This window comes from Schistosoma haematobium, chromosome ZW, assembly GCF_000699445.3.
Source record: "Schistosoma haematobium chromosome ZW, whole genome shotgun sequence".
NCBI classification, from domain to species: Eukaryota; Metazoa; Platyhelminthes; class Trematoda; order Strigeidida; family Schistosomatidae; genus Schistosoma; species Schistosoma haematobium.
In genome coordinates, this window is record NC_067195.1 from 31497989 (window position 1) to 31512089 (window position 14101).

Below are 14101 nucleotides of genomic sequence, written 5' to 3' on the forward strand. Positions count from 1 at the left end.
AATAGGCAATTCAAAATAAACATTCTACATGTTATTTCTTAAGTTAAGTATGCGTCAGGAAATATACATAAGTTTACTACAGGAAACTACGGAATTGATTTGATCCCTTAACAGCTTAAATACACAAATTCTGAACGATTATTAGAGCACGAATATATCATGTATGTCATCAGTGCCTTACTTATGGAAATTAAATAAATATATAAATATTTGAAAAGTTATCGAGTAATTTAGAGTGGAATAAATATCCATTTTTTAATGCATAGATTAAAGACATCTAGATAACAGTCGGTTCTTCATATTATTTATAGGGTAGTTTAAGATTAATAAAAGGGATATTTTCAAATATACCCAAAAATTATTATGAACTGAAAAACTCAACAAATATACAATTCTAATGGTAACGACCCTTAGAAATATCGTTAGAAATGTTCAGTTTGCAAAATAAGTTCACCTTTGCTTTACATACATTACTTACCAATAATTAAATCAGGCAGTTCACTTGTTGGTTTTTGAGTATGCAAAAATTCATGATATAATCCACTCCAAACACTTACGGACAATCGTGACGAAAGATGATAAACAACTCTATCTGCTGCAACATCAAAATGCCTACCAATGAAATAGATATAGATTCTGAGTTGTGGTTTGAACAAATGATCCAGTTCCTGTTTTCAAAAACATAATTTGCTCAAATGTGGTAAGAATGGCATTTTTATGATTTATTTAATGATAATGAAAAAAATGTAACTAATGTATACTCTTTTAGTGGTGCTTCGTTTTCTGCGGTGTCAGTACAAATGTTTTTAAATCTTTGGAGGATAAGTTACCTAGTTTTGTCACATCAATAGACATTTACGAATTTAGCAGCTCTTGTGAAGAAAGTAATACCGGGCAAACAACAAGACAACTTAGCAAATCAGCTTATGAACACCTCCCTTCGTTATTGGGAAAGGGTATAACAAAAATACACAACTCCATTCTATCACATTTGGTCGATAGCGATCAATCAGCCAAACACTCTTAAACCTGGAAAATATATACATCTGTTTAAATTACCACACTTCTTTATCACATAAAGATGAAACTGTCAGGACAAATTCCATAATAGTAGAATTGGTAACAGTAATAATGGTAATAAGAAAGATTAGGCACTCAAGATAAGACTCAAGAAAATATAAATTATTGAAATAATAAAAACATGAGGTAGTAGATAGGATCATATCACTCAACGTAATACATTCTGCTTTTTTATGGTGTTCGATTTCATCTCCATATCTGCCCTCAAATGGTGAGATTAAAATTACTGTATGCCTTTCTTTCTACGAACTAATTCTTTCTCCCTGTATCATATCCTTACATGAAATCTCTTACTTACTTTACTTACGCCTGTTACTCCTAATGGAGCATAGACCGCTGACCAGCTTTCTCCAACCCACTCTGTCCTGGGCCTTCTTTTCTAATTCCATCCAATTCTTGTTCATTTTTCTCATGTCTATCTCCATTTCCCGGCGTAATGTGTTCTTCGGTCTTCCTCTTTTCCTTTGGCCTTGAGGATTCCATGTGAGAGCTTGTCTTGTGACGCAGCTGGGTTCTTTCCTCAATGTGTGTCCTATCCACTTCTTCCTCTGGGACCTGTATTTTCTGGATGATGGCTTTCATAGTTCTCCAAGTAGAACTGTCTTGACATTTGTATTGAAAGTCCTGACTTTGGTGTTAGTTGACAGTTGCTTTGAGTTCCAGATGTTCCTCAGTTGTAAATATGCTGCTCATGCTTTGCCGATCTGCGCCTTCACATCTGCATCAGATCCACCCTGTTCATTAATGATGCTGCCCAAATACGTAAAGGTTTTTACATCTTCCAAATCGTCTCCGTCAATTTTGATTGGATTGGTGCATTCTGTGTTGTATCGGAGAATCCTGCTTTTCCCTTTGTGTATATTGAGACCTACTGCTGCTGAGGCTGCTGCTACACTGGTCGTTTTCTCCTGCACTTGTTGTTGCGTTTGGGATAGAAGGGTCAGATCATCTGCGAAGTCTAGATCATCCAACTGCATCCTAGATGTCCACTGTATCCCGTGCTTCCCTTCAGATGTTGACGTCTTCATAATCCAGTCGATCACCACAAGAAAGAGAAAGGGTGAGAGTAAGCAACCTTGTCTGACACCGGTCTTCACTTCGAACGACTTTGTCAACTGTCCTCCATGCACAATTTTGCAGTGTAATCCATCATATGAGTTCTGTATGATATTGACTATCTTCTGAGGCATGCCGTAGTGTCGAAGAAGCTTCCATAGTGTTGTTCTGTCCACGTTATCAAATGCTTTTTCGTAGTCAATGAAGTTGAGGTAGAGTGATGAATTCCATTCAACTGATTGTTCCACAATGATCCATAGAGTTGCGATTTGGTCTGTACACGATATATCCTTACGGAATCCTGCCTGTTGGTCACGAAGTTGGGCGTCTACGTAGTCCTTCATCCTGTTTAACAATACCCTGTCGAAGACTTTTCCCGGTATTGAGAGAACAGTGATGCCCCTGTAATTATCACAGTTGCTGAGATCGCCTTTCTTTGGTATTTTGATCAGGAGTCCTTCTTTCCAGTCTTTTGGTACTTGTTCTTCATCCCAAATCTTATTGAAGAGAATGTGGAGTATCCTTGCAGTTGCCGCTACGTCTGCTTTCAGTCCCCGTGCTGGAATGTTGTCTGGTCCTGCTGCTTTGCCACTCTTGATTTGCCTGATGGCCATGCTTATCTCTTCAATTGTTGGTGGGCCAACATTGATTGGGAGGTCCGTGGGTGCTGCTTCGATGTTGGGTGGGTTCAGTGGGGCTAGTCGATTCAAGAGTTCTTTGAAGTGTTCTACCCACCTGTTTCGCTGTTCCTCAATGTTGGTGATTACCTCGCCTTCCTTCCTTTTCACTGGCCATTCTGGTTTGCGGCGATTTCCAGAGAGTTTCTTTGTCGTGTCATACAATTGTCTCATGTTCCCTTCTCTTGCAGCCTATTCCGCCGTCATTGCTAGTTCTTCCACATATTTACGTTTGTCGGTTCTGATGCTCCTCTTCACTTGTTTGTTTACTTCCGTGTATTTAGCTTGTGCCTTGGCTTTTCTGCTCTTGTTCGACTGGTATTGATTGCTGCCTTCTTGTTCCTTCTTTCTTGAATCTTATCCAGTGTGTCAACAGTGATCCATCCCTTGTGATGGGGCTTATTGTGGCCCAGAACCTCATAACATGTTGAAGTGATTGCCTCTTTGATCCCCTTCCAGCTGCTCTCCATAGTAGTTTGTTCTCCGTTGAGTATATCATGAAAGGCCTGGAACTTGTTGCTGAGGACTATCTTGAATTTGTTGAGTTTGTCAGTATCCTGAAGAAAGACCGCTTTGAACATCTGTGATGTTGTCCGCCTCGCTATGCAGTGCTTCTTGAGTTTCAATTTCATCTTGGTGATCAGCAAGTGATGATCTGATGCTATATCAGCTCCTCTCTTGGTTCTCACATCCTCCATCGTCCTCCCGAACTTTTTGATAATGCAGATATGGTCGATTTGGTTCTGTGTAGTGTGATCTGGTGGAGTCCATGTGGTTTTGTGTATGTGTTTGTGTGGAAATATGGTGCCGCCTATGACCAGTTTGTTGAAGGCACATAGGTTTCCAAACCTCCCTTTTATATATTATTGCCATTGAAGTAACTATATGAATTTGGTGTTCATCTTGTTGTGCTAATGAGGTGTGGCAACTTGGACCGACGCATATGTGTCTGGTCCTACGTTGTAGCTGACTGACTGACTGACTTACATGTAGTGGGAGCCATAGGGATCTGAACTAGCAACTTTAGTGTCTATATTCATAGGAAATTTGCAATGACCTTACCTTCTTGGGCGGATAGGGTTTAATGACCCAATTATTGTGTTTAGTCATATGATCCACTCCTCTGTTATCGTTAACTCATAAACCGCCATGATTGGTCTAATATCTCTATACAAACACATTAATATTATTGAGTATTAGAGTGAAGACTGATAAAGATAAATTTGAAAATAATACTGTTTACTCGTATCTGCTGTCGTAAATATTTGTTTGTTCGGTTAGCACTTAATTTTCAGATTCTTTTTATTTATATGAAGATATGCAAGCGTACTGTGTTCAAAGCTGTGAAACTAAAAAAAGATACAATTCGTGATAGGATCTATTTGGACAGAGGCACATCCTTTTGGACATACAAAACAATTTTAAGGAATAACAGAAAAAGAAAATGAAGTCATCTTCAATACTCATTGTTTATGCATTTAAAAAACAACCTATCTACTTAGCTACGATTGAACATGTACCATACGGCTGAAAGTCGAGTACATAAACGCATATTCAGTGAGCAAATTATGATCCAAAACAATGTATCTTAAATAGTGCTAGAGTAAAACGCTTGTTTATTAATCGCTAATGAAATAATACAACTTTAGAGAAATGCACTAAGAGAACTGTTAAACCTACGTATCCAGTTAAGACTAATATTATTATCAAAATTATGGAATGATCACTTCAGCATACTTTGAATACTGGCAAAAGAGAGAGTTCTTTTTCAACTCCAATCACATGTATGATAAGTTTCCGATTTATCAAAATTTTTGGGATACAGAAGGGGTCTACTAGGAAAAAGGAAGGAAGAACGAAAAATGACATGAAAACACATCAATAAATTACTCATAACTTTACAGTAAGAAGTACAACAATTATGCCAAAGCATAAAAATGTTGGATATTCGTCTGAACACAGAAGACAATACTTATTTTTGACGAGTTATCAGCTTATACTGTAAAACGTTTTAAGTTGAACATACATTTGCAAAGGAGTGTTAGAAAGCCGAACGGACACATTCAACAACGTAGAAACCAACATGACTCCACGTTGTGAAAATTCAGATTAGGACTGCGAGCTCGATACGTTATAGTCAGTCAGTCAGTCAGTAACAACGTAGAACTTCGTACGTACGTACATCAGTTCGAGTTGTCACACCACATTAGCACAGAGATGCAGTTGTAATTCAAATCCCGTAGTGGTCGAGGTAATAAGAGTATAAGCAGTAATCGGGAAGATTAGGGTTTGGAGATGTTATTTAAAGAGTATAATCCAGTGAAATAAATTTGGAAAGAGGAAAAAAGGGACATGAAGAATTCAGAAGATTAGAATTTGGGAGAACACAGAGAGTGGATGCACCTGCGCCATTGCAAACGATTTTGAGCCATGTCATTCAGGGTCTCTAACCATCGGTTGCTATCATCTCGCGGTCCCCAACCAGGTAGTCTACACCTACCAACATGACTCAGTTCACTTGTCAGTGACTTCATGGACTTGTGCCATGTTTTGGTTTGGCCGCCCCTAGCTTTCTTCCAACCTACTCCTATACCACTGAACATCGCACGTCGAGGCAGTCGGTCGTTCGGCATACGTAACACGTGTCCCAGCCATCTCAACTGATGAAGTTTCACTACTTCGTCAATTGATTTGCCATCCTTACCTAGTACCCGTTTCCTAACAACTGTGTTACTTACTCGATGGTCCCATGATAACTTCGTAAAGGGACGGAGGACCTACATTAACTTGCCATTCAGGTTGACTAGAGATCGTGGGAAACCGAAGTGTGGCTGAAGGCCAGTTGAACTGATCCCTAAAGTGTTCTGCCCATCGATCCAATCTCCTGGATTGAGAATGAATAATATGTCCATCTTTCTCTGAGAGTGTTTCGCTAACAGTCGGGTTCCTAATTCCGGTTTCCTTAACAAGTCTGAACAATTGTCTGCTATTACCTATTGCCGCTGCCTTTTCCATCTCTCTTGCTTTCGCTACCCACCACTGTTCGCGATCATTGCGTAGACTTCTTGTCAGCTTGCGCTTAAGCTGACTCCGCTCTTCATTATGTTCAGAGCCAGGTGGAATAAGCTTGCGAGCATCTATCAGTGAGATAGATGCTGTTGAGATCCAGTGTTGCTCCCTAACCTTCTGGTTTACCTTACTAGCAGATATCACTGCTGTTTCCACAGCTTTTCGGATATCATTCCATGCTGCATCGGGGTGGGCATCACATAAATGGCTGCCTAACTGTTTTCCTAGTTGTTCCTGAAATATACTCTTAGCTTGACTATCATTAAGTAGGCCCCTAAGAGGTTTCCTTGCAGCGTCTTTCCTACGTCCAGTAAGACGCAAGCATATACGCGCTCGCACTAGAGCATGATCTGAATCTAGGCATGTGCTCCAGAATGAGCGACAGTCTTCTATCGAGTCCCTCCATCGGTGGCTGATAGCGATGTGATCTATTTGGGTCCAACGTTGGAACGAATTAGGGGTCGCCATGTCAAAAGATGTTTTTCCTTATGATTAAAGTTAGTATTTGCAAGGAACAGGCGGTTATCTGAGCATAGCTGCAACAGACGGTCGCCATTATCTGTTCTTTGAGCCACGACACCATAAGATCCACCTAGGTGTCTTTCCCTATCGCTTAGTTTACCTAATTGAGCATTAAAGTCACCGGCCACTATTACTACATCAGAGCGCTTAGCTTTTCGGAGAATGTCGGAAAGCTTTCTGTAAAACTCATCTTTTACATCATCTGAGCTGCAGTCAGTGGGAGAATAGGCAGAGACGACGAAGAGGCAACGACGAGTGTCCCTATCTTTCCGGATTCTTACTGTTCCGTTCAGTCGGACAGCGCACAAACGACTGTCTACTGGGATCCACTCTAAGAGAGCTAGTTCTGCCCTAGGACTCAATACTATACCTACGCCGGCGAGGCCACGGGAAGCAGAATCAGGGCTTCCAGATACACGAAGCGTAAATCGAGTCGGTTCTTTATTTTGGCATGGTGAGGTCAAATGAATGACGCTACTTGGATCCTGTATGCGCGTTTCGGAGACGCAGCACACATCGATGGCGCGAGATTCTGAAGTTTTAGCTAAGGAAGCCTGCTGTCCTATTTGGCACAGTGTTCGTACGTTAAAAGCTCCTATGTATAGTTTATAGCGTGGTTTCAGGAGACCAGGAATGGCGTTCCACGTACTCGAATCGTTTGCCCTAGCGGTGCGACGTGATAAAGAGACGTGAGGTGGGTTAGTCGGGGAGATAAGAGGGGTATTAGGAGGTGTAGGAAGGATTTGAATGTGACCAACTTGGTCTCGTGTGCTGTTACGGGTATGAGGGCTGATGTCACTTCCCGGCTGCCCACACCGTGGAAGGGTATTTCTTGAGGAACCTGAAAAGGAAATTGGATTAGTGTTGGTCTTGACGACCTGGGAGCGTGACCGCAGAGCCCAAGGGACAACTGCTTGAGGCCGGTCGCGCACGGCCTTTTCGTGGGAGGTTTTTGACGTGTTAGCTCCGTCCTTCAAAGGGCCTTACCGCCGGAGACGGAAATCCGTGAGGTAAGGTGAGGTGTGACATTTTTAGGGTCGACCTTTTCTAACCCCACCCCTCCTTGTGGGAAGGCAGCATCGCTGTCATGCTGGTTGTCCGAGGGAAACACCTTACTGCTGTCACACCCCTCTACAGTCAGCAGTACGACTTCGCCCTCAGACCTTGAGTTGCTTCTTTTAGTCTTACCGTTCACCAACCGACCTGCAGGAACATATGTTCCAGCCAATATAGCTCGGTTGGGTCATCACGATAGGCAAGCCCGACCACCGCGTCAAGGTAGCAGCTTCGATCAGGCGTTATAGTCAACGTAAGATCAGTTGGATCAACCCAAACTACCAAACCGCTACAACATAGAGTTGAGATCGCCAAGATGAAGGAAAATGGGGAATCAATGATAGAAAAAGTAACAGGTTGAAAATAAATATTGAGAAAAATAGGTAGAACAAATGAAGTTAGGCAAAGGACAATACAAAGTTGAAACCTACAGAAGGGTAAGAAAGTACGAACGTATATTCTATACCGAGATTATTTTTTAGGCATGTCATTCCCCAACAACTTATTACAGTCGTCTCGCAGATTTAAAATCAGAAGTTTGTGTCTACGTACATAAATTAGTGTAACGACTAGTAAGCTTATGGACTGTCGTCATACTTTGGTCTGCCACTTTGATGAGTAAACGAACAGAACTCATGGGCTACAAATGATAAAAGTTAGAGTAAGAAGAAATCTTGAGAGTCATGCACACACTGTGTTTGACAAAAACCAGTCAGGAATCTACAAGACTCATTCATATTAGTGTTTTTGCCAAATAGAACTGTGGTGAAGAATATATATTTGGTAGATCAAAATAGAGCCCGATTGACTTTTCTGGAGCTTTTGTTCCAATTATGCCTCAAATGTTTATGAAAGTTAATATCCTAGGCGTCATATTATTCAGTCGATTTGATAAACGTAAGGAAAAAAACTACTAAAATCACCCTGTCTAGTGGCTCCTCAACAGGAAGAAACACTGACTCTATGCGTTACTGAAACAAAAGTTCACAGCACCATAAAGTAATTCTTGATTTTTAAAAGCACGTCCATTTAGGGCTAGGAGAGTTTAACTGGCCAGTGATATGGCACGACTTACTGTACTTTATTATGTTATTGCCATTTTGGAGCAACTGGTTAATGGATATATGACTATATATAAAAATAGAATAAAACTGGCAGCTTGAAAAGAAAACTCACTTATTTGTGGAAGCTTGTGAGCAACAATATGATAAAGAGTAAGAGGCCAGTGAAGTAGCAAGGCCAGTGGATTAGAAATACTTTCTTCATCCGGAGAGCAAAGGCCTCGCCACTTGTAGTAGTCAAGCCAATTACGCAAATTTATATTCACCAAGCTTGGATCTTGAAGATCTGGAGCAGGAGAGTCATATAATGGAGACAAACTCATAATTACAGCGAGTGACGGGGACACGAATGCCCGGAATAGAGCATCCTCATAAGATGAAGACGAGGACAGAGTGACCGGTGAGATTTTTTCAGAATCCATGGTGGTGGTAGTCCACAAATCTGAGAAAAGTGGGAGATCACCACCTAAAACAACGATCAATAAGCAAATTGAGTAAGGTATGTATCATTATTTTTAACGTGGAATCACTGGTTTGTATGAAAATTCTCAATGTTGGCATCCTCATGTGTAAATGCCTTGAAAGTGTGACTCATAATCTGGAAGTGTTACGTTGTAACTAGCAAAAACTAACTTACTTTTTTTCTACGCAACAGATAAGAAACAAAAATATTATGAGACTATAATTTATGGACTACCTCTGTGCGACGCTGGAGTGACCTTGAGTGTTCACTTAATAACTAGGACCAAATGAGGGTTATAAACCAATGTGATGAATCAAAATTATGACTCACAGTTGATGGCCAATGTTAGGAATTAGATTTAGAGTTTTCACCACGAACTTACATTGGCTATGATGCCAAAACTCTATTTAGCCAAATGGACGAGTGAATTTTGCGCTAAAAACCGAAACCTTTTATACTATACCGGATTGGTTCACCCATAAACTATAGTCTCATCAAAAATAATTCTAAAAAAATGAGAACGAAGCGACTGTAGGCTGATAAAACCACCGCTATGAATGGACATGTTAGCAATTAAGTAATCCCGAAAACTATGGAGTGGTTTTGGAAACAGTAACGAAAAGTATCAAAATCAGTTGTAGCTAATGTGCAAATTTTGTTTTAGAATTTGATATTTATCAGACAGAAAGGATGATATGGTGAATGACTTCTAAGTGCCCTGAGTCAAGTAAATTGATCCGTCAAGCTTTTCGAACCGATGAAGATCTGGAAACCTGATTTCTCCACTATCTCAATCCACCTAGGAAACCATGCGCTCAGACAGTTATGGAGGTTTCCACGTTAATACACCAACAAATATCACAATGAGAACAATAGATGAAGAGTACATAAAGAGGTAACACATTAATAGTTGGGAATGATATAATTTATTTGGATCCATAAAATTACCTGGAGAAATCTGGAAATGATGTGAATTAGAACAAAACTCATATTTCCAGAGGCCTTGGCGATTTACTCCGAAATGCGAGAGAACCTCGTCTAATTTAAACTGCGTAAAATCTGCAGCAGTAGTTACTGGTAGTATTAACTACAAATTGTTTAGCTTACTGGGAGCAAAAGTAAAAGGCAGTTTCTGAAGAATGGGTTCAAAGTTCATAAAATCTTTCATTTTGCTACACCATTGCTGATGACTGTGATCTGGATTGTCCGGAGATATCCAATCCGCAGTCCTGCACTTGTCACTGCAGTAAAATAATGCTTTACATTGAGAGCTAATTGAAGTAGATGGAACTTTCGGCAACTGTACCAGTATAAAGCCTGATCCTCTGGAATTTCTTTGCCGCAGACGCAGCAGGCAACCGCGACTATCTCCATTTCATCTGACCTTCTAATTGAACACTGAGCTAATAGCTGACACGATTCGTAAATAAAAACAAGTGCGATGGTACTAATTGGACAGCCAAAGCTATTAATGAATGTTCGTTTCCAGAAGATTGTACTCTGAAATTATTTTGAGCATGGGGTGAAGTGCTATCAGGGACAACGACTGGACAAGCCTGATTCATTCCCAAAAGCTTATTCTCCAGAAGTAAGAAAATGAGGGATAAAATTAGTAGGAAACTTACCACTCGCACTCCTAAGAGATCTACATGGAATCGTGGATGGAGGTGCCATAGAATTTACATATTCGTGTCTTCATACTCAGAAATGAATCAAACGAGAACTAGGATGCAGATGTTCCTGAATATATAATAAAAGGTGAAACCACAGTGAGACTGAGTAGAAAAGACTGGACTGAAATAGTAGCAGTTCTAGATTAAAACCGGAATCAAATCTCTTTGTAATTGAATTGGATTTTTGTTGAAACTGCCACTTATAATCACCAGTAACTGTATTGAAACAGAAATAACACTGGGAATATAATACCCATCAATCGTACTGTACTGTAATTAATCCAAGGTTGCATTTAATCTTCATGTACCAAAGTAGATCCAAGCTGTCCAGAGTGTCAATAACTCAACGTGTCTCACGTATTTATGCATCAATATAGAAAGTGTAGGGCCAGTGAAATGTCACTGAGCCCTAGCCAAATCATCCGACAGTTGTTTCATTGAATATCGAACAGATCATCGCTCCCTGCCAAGGTCAAGTACAACCAACGCGCATCAGTTAATCGTATGCCATGGACTGGCCCATGCGGCAGTGGTCTTTCGCTTGTATCTACCTTAACTAATATGTTTCTGTAATAACGTCCTCTGTGTTGTACAGTCTTCAAAGCATCTATGGTACCTTGATACGTCAATGGGGTAGTCCACGTAAGGTGCTGATCACGAGGTGTGACTTAAACGTTCGCTGGTTCATCACACCATTCCCGTCTAATTCGAGTAGGTCTCCAATCATTTTCGACATAAATCATCTACGTTGGTGATCTACAAAAGGAAACGCGACTAACAGATGAAGAAATAGGCAAGCGACCGGACAAAAGAATATTAAGAAAACTGAATCAGTCACACAGCCGACCACAAGTTGGCCGATAGAATTGAAATTGTGCATTTGACAGATAGATGCTCAATCAGATATCATAATCCGAAATGAGTATACGGTTATGTTTGTAGGTGCCGAATGTTGACACCGCCTTTATACGTAGTACCTTTTTAAGCGAAGTATTCCAACTTAATCAAACCACAAGTCGAAAATGAAGGGGTTTGAAAATATATTTAGAAGGCAGTCGACAACAACAGCTAAGTTCTGCTATTCAAAAAAGACTGGTTATTTTCCTCTGAGTTTATTTTATGGTGTTAATCGTTAACTTGCACATCAAGTCTACTGTTTTTGCTTTAAGTGAATTTATTTCAGTTAAAGTAATCTCTATGAGTACCGATTTCTTTCTAGAGAAGTTTATTATCTGTATTTTATGAGTACAGATACAAAAAACTAAGGGCACTGGCATTTATTTTTCATCGTTGAGTATATCTTTCAGTATTATTTGTATCTATAAGTGTTAAGGTCACTGCTGAAGTCGGATTTTTTATTGTTGGGTAGAGTCATAAACAAACCTTTGTTTTTATTTGTGTTCAGTGTCTATTATTGGTCAAGCTTTAAAAGACCAAAGAAGAAACGGTTTCAGAAACTAAAATTCCACAGCGTATCAAGACAGACCTCGCTGAGAGGTCAGTCATTTTTCATAAGTTAAGAGAATCTTCCGATAAAGAAACAAAGGCTAGATTTGAGCATGACCTCAGTAATATCAAGTCCTTAATAAGCAAGCTACTCCCTAAAACAGTTTCAGGAGTTAGCATCTTTAAGCTTTAAAGAATAGGACAGAAGGTGGATTCGGAAAGTCCTCAGAAAAGCCGCCTCTTGAAGGTTACATTAGCCACTGTCGGAGAAAGGAACTTGATTCTAGGCAACTCACGTAAACTTATTGGACTCGGAATATACGTCCGTGAGGATCTCAGCCTAGTCGACCGTATTAAGAGACGAACTGAAGAAGTGGAAACAAATGAGCGTTGCCGAAACGGTGAAAGAAACCTTGTTCTTAAAGGTTTTCAAATTGTAAACGTTCGAAGCAAAACGATCCCTAAACCACTCTGGGTGTTAAGAGAAAATTCTTCACATAGTTAAAGATGTGCTATACAAATTCTCGCAGCCTACAAAATAAAATGACGGAGCTCATGACTGTGGTGGTCATAGAAAATCTGGATGGTATTGCTATCTCAGAAACATGGTTAGCGTCAGAGATTTTCGATAATGAAACTCAGTTGACTGGATTTTTGTCCAGTAGAAGTAATAGACTAAACCGTATAGGTGGTGGAGTCATCCTGTACACGAAAAGTAACTTAACCACAAGAGCAGTTGAGTCAGTGGCATATGATTCAGGGACATATAAACTGGTGCGTTGCAGGCTGAAGTATAGATGGCAATATATTAGATTAGTTGTAGGATACCGCAGTCTAGAATGTGTAGTAGATGATTGTCTCCCAAGTAAACTTAAGTCCTGGTGTAACAAGAGTAAAAGCCGTGTAGTAGGCGGCTTTAATGCACCGTATATAGACTGGGTTAGCGTAGAAGTAGGGTCCTCGATAACGTCATTCTATTGCAAACTGTTAGGAACTTCAATCGCACTAGCTTTATTCCAACACATTAGAGATCCTACCAGATATAACTTGCTAAGCTCCTCGTCTCTCTTGGACTTAGTCTTCACACTCGGTGATGACGTTGGTCAAATGACTTTCCTTCCACCTCTAAAAAGAAATGATCATGCAGTCATTTTATTCAAATTCATGGCTGAGATGGTCTGACAAACAGTTGCTCAGGCCCTTCCAAACATATGGAAGGCAAACATGGAGTCAATGAACTCAGCAGCATCGGCTGAAAACTAGGAAATTGACTCAGGGACATAAGTAGAAAAGGCATGGACTCATTTTAGGTGGTTACACAATCACGTAGCTCAACCATATATACTCTGGACAGTCCCAAAGAAGAAGAAGAATCACGACCATCCCTTGGATTGACCGGGATACTCAACATTTGCTAAGACAAAAGAAGAAATGCTAGAATGTTGCTATCCGCCTTGACACAGTAGGTCCGATGGAAAGCTACAGATCGGTAAAAAAAACACGTGTATAACTAAAATTCGATTAGCTCAAAGAAAATATGAAATGCAATTGGCACAATCTGCACTCAAGCAGCCCAAGAGAATATTCTCGCACATAAACCACAGAACAAGGATGCATCATTGGATTCCCAACCTAGTTAAAGAAGGGAGTGAATCTGAAGTGATAGAGGAAGATCAGGAAAATCAAGCACCATGGCTAACTATTTTGGGGCAGTTTTCACTCAGGAACCTGTTATAGACGAAGAACTAGACCCGAACACAAAGTCAAAAAACCTCATGCTCATCGTGGACTTTGACCGATACGATGTAATTGAAGCTCTTAGCACCTTGAACACGGAAACGTCAACAGGACCGGATGAACCACACCTTAAATTCTTGAGACATATTGCACGATATATCGCAGCCCCATTGATTGTGATATTCAATATGCCACTTGGCCAAGGTGTGTTACCTATGGACTGGAATGATGCAATCGTCACTCCCATAGATAAAACAGGAC

At 40.2% G+C, this 14101-nt stretch overlaps 1 protein-coding gene across 4 annotated transcripts in view; it reads right to left on the bottom strand.

Annotated features, from left to right (window-relative positions):
• ZMYND15 (Zinc finger MYND domain-containing protein 15) overlaps positions 1 to 10384 on the bottom strand; it is a 41453-nt gene extending 31069 nt beyond the window's left edge. Inside the window, exons 1-7 of one of the 4 annotated variants that reach the window (XM_051211035.1) lie at positions 10248 to 10384; positions 10092 to 10213; positions 9933 to 10058; positions 8851 to 8987; positions 8637 to 8807; positions 4551 to 4648; positions 479 to 668 (exon numbers count right to left, since the gene is read on the bottom strand). In XM_051211035.1, the coding sequence (XP_051071066.1) occupies positions 8784 to 8807; positions 8851 to 8987; positions 9933 to 10058; positions 10092 to 10213; positions 10248 to 10249 (411 nt within the window). In that variant the 5' untranslated portion in view covers positions 10250 to 10384 and the 3' untranslated portion in view covers positions 479 to 668; positions 4551 to 4648; positions 8637 to 8783. Of the gene's footprint in view, positions 1 to 478; positions 5103 to 8636; positions 8988 to 9932; positions 10059 to 10091 lie in introns of those variants that run through there. The other 3 variants (XM_051211033.1, XM_051211034.1, XM_051211032.1) reach the window with 3 other exon arrangements.
• Between the last annotated feature and the right edge of the window lie 3717 nt (positions 10385 to 14101).